We start from the raw sequence: 14010 nt of genomic DNA, 5'->3' as shown, positions 1-14010 counted from the left end.
CAATGTTCACGTGTATCTTGTTCAAATTTCAGTCAAAGTAACAGGTAATAACTCACTTGAAAGGTTTGTTCTTGAACGTGTGATGAAGAAACAAAATGAGGTTAAAATAATTATCTTGCGCACGATCAGAAACGGGAGGGGTGATGTTCTTATAGTGGCAAATCCACTATTGGCACTATATGTCGAAACACGCAATGCATATTCGCCCCAGAAAATATTCTCAATACAGATACCGTTTGCAGAAATATGTTATTATCCATAATTCGAGTCCCATGTATAACTAACGGACAAGATACAATGACTTAGATAATGAAAAGCACAGCGATGCATAAATCTACTTAGTACAGAAAGGTACGTGGTGTAGAGTGTGTGCGTGTGTGTGTACAATCTCTTGGCGCACCAAAAAACGAAACCTTTCACATGAAATGCTTTACAAAGTCATCGTCATAGCCATGCAGCATATATTTCAATACATATCTATTGCTTAGTCAGTTGGAAAAAACCATTGTGATGCAAATCATATATTTGGCCCGAGCTAGCTACCTGGGAGAGTACTGTAGATTGGGGAGCCTAACAGCGACAGAGAAAGAGAGCAATATAGAAAGAGAGAGAGAGAGGGGGGGGGGGGCGAGATAAAGCAAAAAAGGGGTAGGGGCAACGCAGGGATTTGGGAATCTGATCCCAGTTATTGGTAATTTGCCTCCCAATTATTATGAATGAAGAATAAATACAAGTAAATATCAATGTTCTTTGGTCCTATCATGGACCTCGACTGTCAACTTCAACTGTGGTGAGTATAGCATAATGTATAGTCTGCGAGCACAGACTCTAATTTGACACTCTGCCGCAATCCTAAAGCCTTGAGCAGAGCTTAGATGTGTGTCGGTCTCTAGCTGTATAAAACAACAGCTTAAGTAAAGTGCATAATTATTGTAGTCATTTTGCAGTCACTGTTACGTACAACAGCAAGGGTTCGTGCCTGTGATCTGGGAAACTTACGGAATAATATTATTTAGACTTTCCCAGAATCATACAGCTTTACAGGCACATTTTTTGCCTGAATATCAAATGTTCCAGGTTATGAAATATTGCGGTCGAGTCGAAAAAACAGACTTTTATTTAATCATCTGTGATAATATACAGACTTGCAAACTCGCGCATCGATCTCGCTGTCTCAATATAAGCTGATATAATGTTGATAGGGATATTTCAAATTTTAGGGCGGGGACGGGATAGCTGTAACCACCACACCCCGTCCCCACCGCATTGTAAAGCTTTTAGTATAAGCTTTTCATGTTATGGGTTTATCATATGGTTCTCTTTGATTTACTGATGGATAAAGAGCTATACTGACTAGCAGATCAAACGTATGTTATTGTTTAATAGAGATGTGAATTTGGTTTAAACAGTTACCAAAATCTTACTTACTCCAACCGATTTAGACGGACTGTTCATAGCTGCAACCTAATCATTGCTGCCGAACAACTTTTACCAATATTTGCCTTCATCAAAATAGCGAAACTTTGCTGACCGTACCCTTTTGCAGTTCATCAATGATCACGTTAATCACCTATTCACTGATACCATGTGTGCATATATTAAAACATGATTTTAAGACTTGCCCAAGGTTTACAAGGCATAACAACCTATATATCACATGGAAGATTTCGTCCCCATATATATGGCAATGAACTTTAAAGTGAAATAATTGATAGGGGTTCTGCTGTTCATTTCCAATGAACTGAAATAAAAAAGACGGTCTAAATTGGTTTATTGTTACAGTATTCGTCTCTCTCTCTCTCTCTCTCTCTCTCTCTCTCTCTCGCTCTGTTTCTCTTCCCCTCTCTTTTAGCTCTCTATTACGCTTCCCCCCCCCTCTCTCTCTCTCTCTATGGGATAATGCGTATACATTATGACGGGAAATAGACCTGAAGTGAGCAGGGGAACAGAAAAAAAGAAAGAGAAAACGGGGAACTCGGGGCAAAACCGATAAAATGCGGACAAAGAATATCGAAATTAGGAATCCATAAACATATCTATTGATATGGATCGAGCTACTCCTATTGAAGAGTCGGTCACGTTGAGTGATGTTATTTGGCACAACTTCTCGATTCTTTTGTAAAAGATTGAACTCCTCCTTTTTCCCTTCTTTTATTGGACAGGGGGCGTCTTCGTTTTAAATTCTAATACGCAGTAGATGTATAGATGAATATGAAGAATATGACATTCGATCAGATCGTATAGAGTAGGATTATCGCTGTATCATAACTGATGTCAACTCTTTTCTTGCTATCAAATTTCAATTTCTGTGTATTCTTCTTCCACAACTTAAAATAAGGAATATTATGTACGCCTCCCAAGCTTAAACTGGTACATTTTTTCTTCTAGGCGACAATATTCTTATTATTAGTTTTGTTCAAGTCTTGAACGCCTCATGGATTGCGAAGCATCTCGGTCTGCTATTCATATTAAACAATGATATTCTGAAATCGTTTAATTCAAATATCTAAATGTAAAATCTCGCACCCAAAGGCTCCATAGCTCTGCCATCCACACATCTTTCCGTTGTTGTGATACTCTCCCATTGATCTAAAGACTGATGTTGTGTCTTCATCTCTTAACCCGTTGACTACTGAATTATCTAATTCCCATAGACTTAACACAGGGACTACCAGGTTCCAGTAAGCAATGGGTTAAGACATGGCTCTCAAAACTTCAAGTCCAATGCAATAATGTGAGTTAAATTAAATCCAAAGACCCGATACTAATTGGCAATTCAGGAGAATGACATGTATTTATGTTTTTCATATTTTGCAATTCATGATTCTTACGGTATATTATTTGGATACTTGCGAATGAATTTCCCTTGATGTTATTCTTAATTGTTACTGAATAAAACAAACCCATTATTATATTTTTATGATGTTTGTTTTCTCCAAGTCAGCTCCATATTATCAGCCACTCCCAAATGTTGAAAATTGCCAATGACCTTATATCATACAATGGGATTTCCTTTTTATCCAAGTCAGTCCCATAAAATGTGGCCATTCTCAATATGTTAATTTGTAGCCACTTGCACAGCGCCCTCTTTAGCAACATGTACATGTACATGTATTCACTTCTTTTATTTTATCTAGAGCAATATGCCTATGCATGAAAACAAGGCTTGTTAACTCACTCCTCTCTTTTCTAATTGTTGAGGTTAACACCAATATTTTTAATCCGTTTAAATTATACTTACAACTAATTTTCCGTTGAATCTATAACAGACGACAGGTCGTTATTATTAATCGTTTTTCTTTCCCGGCATCCATGTGACTCTTTTAAAATTTGGTTGGCTCCGCTCTTCACTTTTTTCTTGAATTTGTTTTATGCTGAATAGATCAATATTGTAATAATAATAATAATAATAATATTAATCATGATGATGATCATCATCACCTTTCTCATCTGCAATTTCTTTCTACTATTAGATAATACATTTGATCAATCCTATTTTGATAAATGCAGCATTCGGAATCCCCCTTTCCATGTACATACGTATACACAATATACAAGACACTCTTTGAAAATAAAAGAATTAAATTATGATTACCTTGATAATCATCGAGTTGTTTCCGATTAAGATTTTATTGTACTGTTCATATACATGGACATTGCCCATTCTGTCAAAATATGTCATAATAAGTAAAACCAAATCTTGACACAACGCATATTCTTTACTATGATTGTAAAAAAATTGCCCAGATTAGATGAGAGCAACCCTTGAGACTTGAAAGCATTTAAAAGAAATATAGGGTAGTTGCATTCATGATCCCTCCCAGCATACAATTGAAGGGAACATACTAATTACTATCACAGTATCATATTCGAATATGATAACTGTACAAAGTATCAAAAATCATATACACTAATAATCAATAGAAAATGAGACATAAAACAGAAGTATCATTAAAACTCAAAACATAATATCTTACAATATGAGTCAATGAATTCTTGAGAACACTCATACAGTTATCTCATTAGCAATACATGTACTTGGTAAATATTATGAAAGAAATATTATTATATGCAAATCGAATGCAAAAACGAATGCTAGAAATCGAATCCTTCATCCATTTTAACATTGTCACATTGATAATTACATCACATTTCTACTTTTATATATATGCAGTGTCTATTCAATTCAATTTGATTCAATTTGCATTTTTCCAAGGTAACAACATGGAAATGTTACATAGGATTCGTTTGCAAGTAAAAAAAAATTTTACATATGTAAACAACAAAAACAGTAGCAATCGGAATACATAAGGGATAAATATACATGTACATAGAAGTTGACATCTTAGACATTAAAACGTAGAATAACCCATAACATGAGCACTAAGAAAGAGTAAAGGGGAAAGGTGTGATAGAGAAAGAAGGACAGCAGATCGAGGTGTGAGAGAAGGAAATGAGTCAGAAGAAGGGGACGGACACAGAGAGAAAGGGAAAGAGAGCTGATGCGAGGTAAAGAACAGAGAAATAGGAACGGCTGAAAGAAGAAAGAGAGAATATCATGAAACGATAAAGGTATTAAACAAGGTTATGAATTTTCACTATCAAGTTAGTTAACACATTCGTATATTGAAATGAAAGTGCAACAGAAGACAATTAAAAAAACTATAATGAAATAAGAAAGAACCGGGAAAGTAAGAAGGAAAAGAAAGAGAAACTGACATAGTAAATAGTGCTGAGCATCATTCATGAAATGTGATATTTAAATATGATATAGGTAGACAGGGTATACGTACGTGATGGTTTTCGAATTGGTTGCTATTTGCATATTCCATTCAAACAAAAGCTAACCTGCACAATATACAACATTATAGAAGATGGATCTATACAAACACACTATATTTCACCTGATAATTAATTAAATATCAGTTCTCGCATTAGATTATAAGTACAAGACTTGAACACAAACATGAGCAACATCTATCGATATTTTTAAGAAGGCTCTGAAAACTCATCTCTTTACATGAATTCTCCTCTATGTTTAATTTTTTAATTTAATTAATTGAATCTAATATTTTATATGGAATATCTAATTGTAGCCTTTAATTACTACATGTAGTAAAGACCAATAATATTATTTGATGTTAGCGCTCTGAGCCTTATGGGAATGGCGCCCTAAATGTTCATTGTATTGTATTGTATTGTATTGTATTTATATGGGCAATTAATGCACTCATATATGTACATATACATTTATTACAGTTATTCAATGTGAGCTGTTAAAAGCCCTTATGGAAAAGAGAATGAAGGATTTCAGATAGCGGTATGTTCTACACTTTGCAGATTTGAGTTGTTTACCTGATCGCATTCAACAACATTTAAGTTAGTCTACCTTATAAAGAAAATACATCCAGTAACAACAAACAACCGAGTAGTGAGCAAAATTGTTTTAAAATAAAATAATCAGGAATGCAAACAAAAACTTGTAGAGATTACATTTAGGCATACCACAACAATCGATTAAAGATCGCTGGGGATAATGAATAATACAGTGGCCTACAGTCAGTGGGATACAGGGGTATATACCACGAGCTACAGAGCATATAACACGAGTCGGTACGACGACTGTCCACCTGCATGCACATATGCTATTCCAATCACATTGACTATCGCATCCTCACCGGGTACCTAATTTAAAACACCTGGGTGGGGAAGAGTAATGTAGATTCAATGCCTTGCTCATTGATATGAGTGTCGTGCAGGGCCTCGAACACAAGATGTTTACATTTCCAGTCAATTGATGAAACCACTCGACTACGACACCTCTATGATGATGATGGAAAAAGAAGCAAGAGAATTCCGTAAATTAAAAAAGAACGTTAATTGCGCTGGTCCATGATTGATAAAACTCGACAATGAGGAGAGAGAAAGAGAGACAGCTATAGAGAAGGGGGTTATAGGCCTATATATCTGAATTAGAGACTGGAGTAACATTTATTGAATTAAACAGTTGTAGAATTAATTTTATTTCAATAAGGTGGAAAAACGTCTGACTAATACAAAGTTCAAAATAATATAATTCTCGGATCAGTATAGGTTAGGTAACATAACAATAAGTAAATATTTATACAGCGCATTATTAAATCCCTTTGCGCTGTACATGGTAAATGCAGAATAATTGTATTCTGAAAACTAAATACAAAAACAAATTTAGCCATACTCATAAAAATACACAAAAACTACAGATAAATTGGAACATACGCAATAAACGAAAAGATAGATACATGTACATAGATAAAAGTCAACAAATTTAAGGCACATTATATCATTTACATTTAGTTAATACAGCCTACATTATAACCACATTAAAATTGTCATGTTAACATATTTGTCAATTTATATTACAATACACAAATGAAGATGAATGTAATTCATCACTGCTAAATCCAAGATAATGGTTTCTAATATGTATAGTTAGTCATGTGTGCAACGAAATAGACCTACGTTGTAAATTAACGACGAACGACATTCTTTATAATCTAATCAATATATATAAAATACTCAAGTTTCAGTAAACAATATTTTGCTGATACCGAATGGAATACTTGATATTGATAAATCATGTTAATCAATACAAATACTCATAGTAATACCGCCACAACAACAAAATCGTCAATAAGACCACAACAATAACAACACAGTCAACTACTACTACTACTACTACTATTACTAGTGATAAATTGTGCCTTGGAATATTTTCGCAAAATGCGGTAATGTCTCAGTGCGCTATACAATAAACATGATAAATACAGAAATATTTTCAAAATATTAAGCTTTATGCTACATGAATTACTCTCAATTATGTTTTTGCATTGAATGTAATAGTGTACAATCACTAGTTGGACTTGTAAAAATACAGCTGATTGGATATTTAAAATTCCTATGCATTTATAGTTAGTCAGTAATTAATAACAAGATAAAAAGACATTCCTAAGTAAGGGCACAAATCATTTGCCTACGTTATTTACAAACTATCAACAGACACAATTACTACCTTAAATATATCAGACAAGATTGTTTTCCCTTTCAAAATGAAAATCATAAATCATAAGAAACCTTTAATGTGATACATGCAACAGTACATACACAAGATATATTGGATAAAACAAAACAACTATACAGTATTTTATTTGTGAATTAAAAGTGGTCTTCATTTGGCCTTTTTTTTGGATGGTCGATATAGGCCTTAATATATGACGAGATACATTCCTTTATTTCCTATCTATATTTTTGGTTTCAATTATCAAACACAAAGACAATAGGCCTGCAAGTTAGCAAATTGCATGACCTTGTCCAATTGTGTGTTGTTAATAGATGATGGGGTATTAATAGAGTATGAGTACGTGGCTCAGAATAGGGTAAATAGAAACGGTCAGCATTTTTGTTTTGACTTTTTGTTGGTTCGTTTATATAGTTCGTTCGTTTATACTTTTTATTCTTTGTATATATTCATTTAATTTTTTATTTTTGCATTACCGTTTGCATATTCTATATTGATATATTTTATTTTATTTCAACAAATTAATCTCACTTGTTTATGTTTGCCGTGTGTATAGTCTCTCATTTATAGCATCCCTTTTGGTTCTAAGGAGACCTGACTAATAAATAAATCATGAAATACAATTGATTTTAATGGCACAGACATCATTTTGACAATGCCTGCTGCACACGAGGTTGCGTTTAGATTGCTTTATTTCCTTGCTTTAACCGAGCTAGGTGATTCAGTTAGGACTATAACACCTTTAATTCTAAAATTGATTTGCACTGTTTGATTTGCATTAACTTTTCGGTGCGATATTACTCTCTTATGGTGCGTCAATGCCTCCGCCAGTCGCTGACGCAAGCATACTTTGGGCTAATTCTGCATCGCGTTCATTCTCTACATAGCAAATGTGGTGAGTAAAGCACTGCCAGTTGCACAATTCAAATTCGAATAGAAATATCACTGTATTTTTTATAATATTTTTATATAATAATTTATATATGATGTTTTATATTATATTTTCCATCATACCTTTAAGAAAATTTCAATCATGATATTTTTATATTTTCACCGTGTAAATCTACTTAACACCCTTTAAAGTATATTAGATGCAAGAACACTGCGAGTAACATTAAGAATGAAATTCAAAATCACAATCACAAGAGCTGCAATACCGATGTAAAGCATACACATCCGTCTATATCATATGAATGTCAACGGGACTCACTGCATGAATAATGAAATCGATTGCATGACAATGGTAAAAGCACAAGTTCGATGATGTGTTTGAGGCACTTTTCATTTCAGCCCACAATTCCTGTTTGAGTGCAAAGATTGTCAGCTCCGTCTGATTCGTCAGATCGAGTGTGGTGCCATCTCTATGATATCTAAAAGAAATTATCACTATAGTGATGGAGAGAAAGAGAGAAAGAATTGGAAAGAGAGATGTGTAAATGTCTGGATCAACATACAGTCAGCGCTACATTAAAACATAAAAACGTAGAGCAGTGAACGAAGGGCAAAGCAGAAAGCTTCAATAACACACAGCTTTACATCGATCAGAACCATCTTTACTCATTTGATTTTAAATAAAATTGAATTTATTTTCTTCTCCAACATGCAAATGGGCGAAATCTGTTTAATCTTATCTATTTAAAACTGAGAAAATGTCTAATACAAACATGCGCGAATAATGTAAAGAAATAGGCCAACATGTAATGAGAAAATAGTATAAATACCTTAAGTTCATCACTTCGCTAATCCGGTAATCTAAGCCAATTATTCAATATGCACCCTTGAACATTCATGGTACACATTTCCAAAGGAATATTAATTTACATGCACGCCATTTGTTAACTCTTTGTTACATTTTGCACCGATTAATTGATGAGAGACTATGAGTGGTACATAATGTCAGTTCCTATCATTCTCGATGAAAACGAAGAAAAACATTTAAACATAGTAACTAACACTTATTTATGTAAGCTTTGTCTATTATAGCATACACTCTAGTCAGCCAGTAAGTCGTTAGAGGAGATGTCTACCTTCATATTAAATATGTTCAGTAGAAGCAGAACAATAATAGAACAATTCGGTGAAAGTTTAAGAAAAATCGGACAACAAATAAGAAAGTTATGAATCTTTCAAAATCATGGAAATCATGGAATCTTTGTCATGCAATTACAGTTTTAAGATACTATGTCCCTTGTGCAGCCAATATCAAATTCTGAGAACTTTACAGGAACTATTAAACGTACGACCATTCGGTACAAAGGTCTAAATTTCAGACTTTTACTTAGGTAATTGCAATAACAATATGTCGATTCGACAACGAATAGTCGTCACAGTTATTTTCCAAAAAAAGCTATTTTCAAACCTTTTCGTTTTAAGGGAAGTTCTGAATAAGTATCGTCTTTTAAATGCTGTTGCAATTCAACCGTTTCATTTTTTGACCTGCAAATGGGACATGTAGAACCTTGAGCACTGCAAGCCTGGAAGTAAGAGTCTGAAGGACTTACCCACGTGGTTTGCCATGCTCCACCTCCACCTCCATGACCTGATCTTTATTGCAAGCAATTATGACACCATCCACGCCCTCATCTGACCCGCATCGTATGAATCTACCAATATCAAAATAGACGGAATACAGCATTTCTCCTTTCGTGCTTCTCGTGATTGTTCGTATTATTTCAATTTGATTCTACAAGATGGAAATGCTCATTAATAATTGAGTGTATTCTGGATAGGACTCAATGATGGGAGAGAGAAAGAGAGAGAGAGAGAGAGGGGGGATAAAGAAATGAAACATATCAAAGTGTCCTTTTAACAAATGACATCATTTCTCACCTGATAATCTTCAGATGTTTGAGGTTGTGAGGTGATCTGAAAGCTTGTAAGATAAGTTCCATCTTACTGTTACCAATGTCAAGATCCCTGAATGTCACCTTGTCAAACTGAGGGGAGATAATCAGGAGGGCTTTGGGTAGTGAAGTGGGCTCCTCGTGGAAACCAGCCGGTAGACCTGCACTCTCATGTGTTTGAATAGTGAGTTCTGTTGTTCCTGGTAGATGGATCCTCTGGATGACGTCACATTTGATCTTGCTCTCTACCTGTATAGTGACCCTCTTCACATTGTCAAACATTGAACCACAATCCTGCCATCCTTTTAGTGTGTCACAATCCACTGTCAGCTCAGTCAGGGTGGGGCTCGTGTTACAACTCTGGTCGTGATCATGTACAATTATTTAAAAAAAAGGAAATTAAAGTGCACTAGCAAATGTAGTAGGCTTGATTGTTTCTAATTATATACATGTAATTGCGTTCTTAAATTTTACGGAAAATGTGAAAAAATCATGAAAATCACTAATGCTAGCCTCATGGGTATTGTAAAATATAAAAAAAGATTTAAAAGGACATGAGCCGAATAAATGCGAAAAAGCTTTTGCAAATGCAAATATAAGTTGCATGATAGTCAAAGTTATAAGAAATGTATCATTAATTATATCCCAATAGAGATATGTTAAACGCAGGTACAGTTTATAGTTTAGTTTCAGTTTCTTTTATTTTACATGAAAACAAAACATACAATACTTTAACAAAACATAACATATTTATAAAATTGATATTCGTGAACCATAAAGACATCTACATAGCATAAGTTTGTATGGCATTTACACTAAATAATTTCGAAATTACATGTGAAAAAAGGAACTTAAAAAAAGCATATAGCTTGTAGAATTTAAGTTCCTCAAAATAATTTTGACATTGTGTCATTCATAATAGGGTAGAAATATAATAATAACAAAATCAGAGTATACATACAAAAACAATGAAATGATATGGATGATGTATGTAAGAAAGAAGATAAATAGGAAGAGAAGGTAAATAATGGGGGTCAGAAGAAGAATAAGGAGAGAGAAAAGGAAGTTTTTATAGTAGAATGTTGAAGGTCGGGAGTCACAGTCGGGAAAAATATAGTATCGTTGTGCATAACATGTACGAATTCAATAATAACAATTTGATATGTTTTTTAAAACTGCCACACTTTTTAAGCTGTTTGAGATTCGGATCAATGGTGCTCCAGTAGTTTGGTCCTGTGTATGAAATAGTTTTTGGGCGAAAACTGTCCTGGTTAGAGGAAGATGATAGTTTGTACGTGTTGCAGGTCGTGTTTGGTATGTGTGTACAGTGTCATTTTTTTGTAAAGAGTTCAATTATGGCTGATGGGAGTTCTTGGCGACACAGCTGAAACATGAATATACCGAGATGTGAAAAATAGAAATCTTTAACTTTTAAAGTTTTGTCTTTCGAAAATAAAGGGTCAGTATGTGAGCAATAGTGAGTATTATTTATCACTCAGATTGCACGTTTCTGTAAAAGAAGTATTCTATCGATATATGTGGTGTTTGAATTACCCAAGCAAGAATTCCACAGTGTAGATAAGGCAGTATCAGGGTTGAGTAAAGAGATAATAATATTTTGTGAGGGAATTGTAGTCTAAATGTGTTTATAATAATAATAATAATGGAGAGAAAGATGGCGCCCTACTAAGTCAAACCGTATTTTTTTCTCATCGTGGAAAATTTCTGTAAGATCATTTAAAAATGAGTGGAAAGAAAAGACAAATGGACAAAATGGACGTTTCATCAAGGATCTCCCAATACTTCACCCCTTCTGGCTCAATTTCAGGCAGAACAGAGATGGATATCGATGAAAACTCGGACATTCAACTTGAAAATCTCACTCAGCAGTCAGTGCTTACTGGAACCAGCGAAGCAGGCCAGGACTCGCAGGAGTCGCACCCCCAAGCTGTCGGGGGAAAGGAGAAGAAAAAAGACGAAGACGAACCGCGGGCAGAGAAGAAGCGAAAGATCAATGGAGATCAAAAGGTGCAGGCAAGTACAACCACTGAAGATTTACTAGCAAAGCTTCTTGACAGAATGGATCAAATGAACTCAAAATTCAATGACATAGTGGCCAGATTAGACTTATCCCTTACTCAGATTGATAACAATAAGAGAGAGATAGAAGAAGTGAAGGAAAAGCAAGAAGGGATTGAGTTTGACATTGGTTCAATCAAAGAGAAATTGCACGCACAAGAAAAGGAGAATGAGAAGTTGCGCGAACGTCTGACAGACCTATCCGCCAGGGGAATGAGAAACACACTTGTGTTCCAAGGCTTTCCAGAGGGTGCTGAGAACAAGAATTGTGAAAATTTGATCCAGTCATTTGCCAAGTCGCATTTGCAGATTGAAGCTGAAGTAATCATCGAAAGGGCACATCGCAGCGGAAGCACCTCATCACCTCGACCAAGGCCGATTATTGCAGCCTTTAATCGGTACTCGACCAAAAGTATGATCCTGGTAAATGCACGTCGCTTCTTGAAGGAGAAACCCTTTGAGCACAATGGAAAGCATCCTATTTACGTGAATGAAATGTTGCCCAAGGAAATTCGTGAACAACGGAAGAAGCTGATTCACATCAAGAAGAAGCTGAAAGAGGAAAATACGAGGAGAGCAGTGTACTTCAAGTATCCTGCTCGCATCTTCTACAAAGAAGGAAAAGACGGGAAGGAGAAAGAATACAAGATGAAATAACTCAAAACGTCAAAGGAAAGAAAATATTATCATTCCACATCGAAATGCTGGAAACATTAAAAAAACAAAAACATGAATAATGTTATAGAGCTGGACTTACCTTGCCTACTTAAAAACAAGAAGAAAAGTGAAAAAGGAATACTTAGATTAGGTTAATGACAAGAACTTAACTCTGAGAGTGAACTTTTATAGGTGAATATGTGGAAAAAGCACTCAAAGGAAAAAAGGAAAGACCACGATGTAGAGCGCCACCTTGATCTCCCTAAGGCATACAGAAGAACTAGCCTTTGTTATGATTTGTTTTTTGTGTTGTTTGTTTGTTGAACCTGAATGTTTAATATATGTTAAACCTGATCTTATAATGGTGGTATTTTTAAGTAATTCATATCTCAACTATGGATTTGAAGCTGATGACACATAATGTTAATGGATTGGGGGACTTTAAAGCAAGGAAACGTTATTTTAATTATATGCTTAAACAGAACAAAGATATTATCCTTTTACAGGAAACTCATTCTGTAGAAAAGGAAGAATCATTATGGAGAAATCAAGTTAGATCTGATATTATTTTCAGTCATGGAACTTCTAAGAGCAGAGGAGTATGCATTATATTAAGAAAGACACCCGATTTTAAATTGTTAGACTCCATTAAAGATATAATGGGACGATTTTTATTGGTAAAAGTTGAAATTCAGAAGAAAGTTTATGTGATATGCAACATATATGCACCAAATAATGAGAAGGATCAGGTTGAGTTTTTTAAGAAGGTGGAATTGACCATACAAGATAACGTTGAAAATGGGGAAATTCTAATAATTGGTGGGGACTTTAATTTAATTCAAAACCTTGATCTGGACAGGGCAGGTGGCTCAATGAAAAGCATTTGGAAGCACTCTGTGAATCTTATAGAAAATCTGAAAATATATTTTGGTTTGGTTGATGTTTGGAGAATCAGAAACCCCTGCAAAAAAGGATTTACATGGAGAAGGTATAACCCACTGGTGCAATCTAGATTGGATTTTTGGTTAATCCATGAATCCTTACAGAATACAATTAGTGAAAATGATATCATACCGTGTGTTTTGTCTGATCATGATCATGTTAGTTTGCACATGAAAATTAAGACAAAAAAATCTGGTCCGTCCTACTGGAAATTTAACAATAGTCTATTGAATGATGTGGAGTATGTTAATGCTTTAGCTAATAAATACTCAGAATGGATTGGTGAGTTTACAGATAGTAATGATAAAGGAGGGGTATGGGATTGGTTAAAGTTTAAAATTAGAGAATTTACTGTACCATTTTCTAAGAAGAAGAAATGTGAAAGGGAAGAGAAAAGAAAGGCTCTTGAAAAAGAATTGAAAAAATTAGATG

The 14010-nt window shown here is 34.6% G+C and overlaps 1 protein-coding gene across 1 annotated transcript; it reads right to left on the bottom strand.

The window, feature by feature from the left end:
* Positions 1–8323: 8323 nt before the first annotated feature.
* On the bottom strand, positions 8324–10239 carry LOC105447043. Its single transcript, XM_030995513.1, has 3 exons — positions 9887–10239; positions 9559–9660; positions 8324–8443 (listed from the first exon to the last, which is right to left on the bottom strand). Exons 1-3 carry the CDS (start codon positions 10180–10182, stop codon positions 8428–8430), a joined length of 414 nt encoding a protein of 137 aa, XP_030851373.1. The 5' UTR covers positions 10183–10239; the 3' UTR covers positions 8324–8427.
* Positions 10240–14010: the final 3771 nt, after the last annotated feature.

The sequence above is a fragment of the Strongylocentrotus purpuratus genome, unplaced genomic scaffold, assembly GCF_000002235.5.
Source record: "Strongylocentrotus purpuratus isolate Spur 01 unplaced genomic scaffold, Spur_5.0 spur5_scaffold_21, whole genome shotgun sequence".
In the NCBI taxonomy this organism is placed as follows: domain Eukaryota; kingdom Metazoa; phylum Echinodermata; class Echinoidea; order Camarodonta; family Strongylocentrotidae; genus Strongylocentrotus; species Strongylocentrotus purpuratus.
Note: the sequence above shows the minus strand (reverse complement) of the source record. Positions and strands in the feature narration are given on the sequence as shown.

Bases quoted from the DNA above. Each gene is read 5' to 3' on its own strand.
- LOC105447043 (XM_030995513.1), bottom strand. From the start codon at position 10,182: ATGTTTGACAATGTGAAGAGGGTCACTATACAGGTAGAGAGCAAGATC. The intron at 9,661-9,886 runs GTGAGAAATGAT...TGATATTGGTAG, and splicing joins AAACATCTGAAGATTATCAG to ATTCATACGATGCGGGTCAG.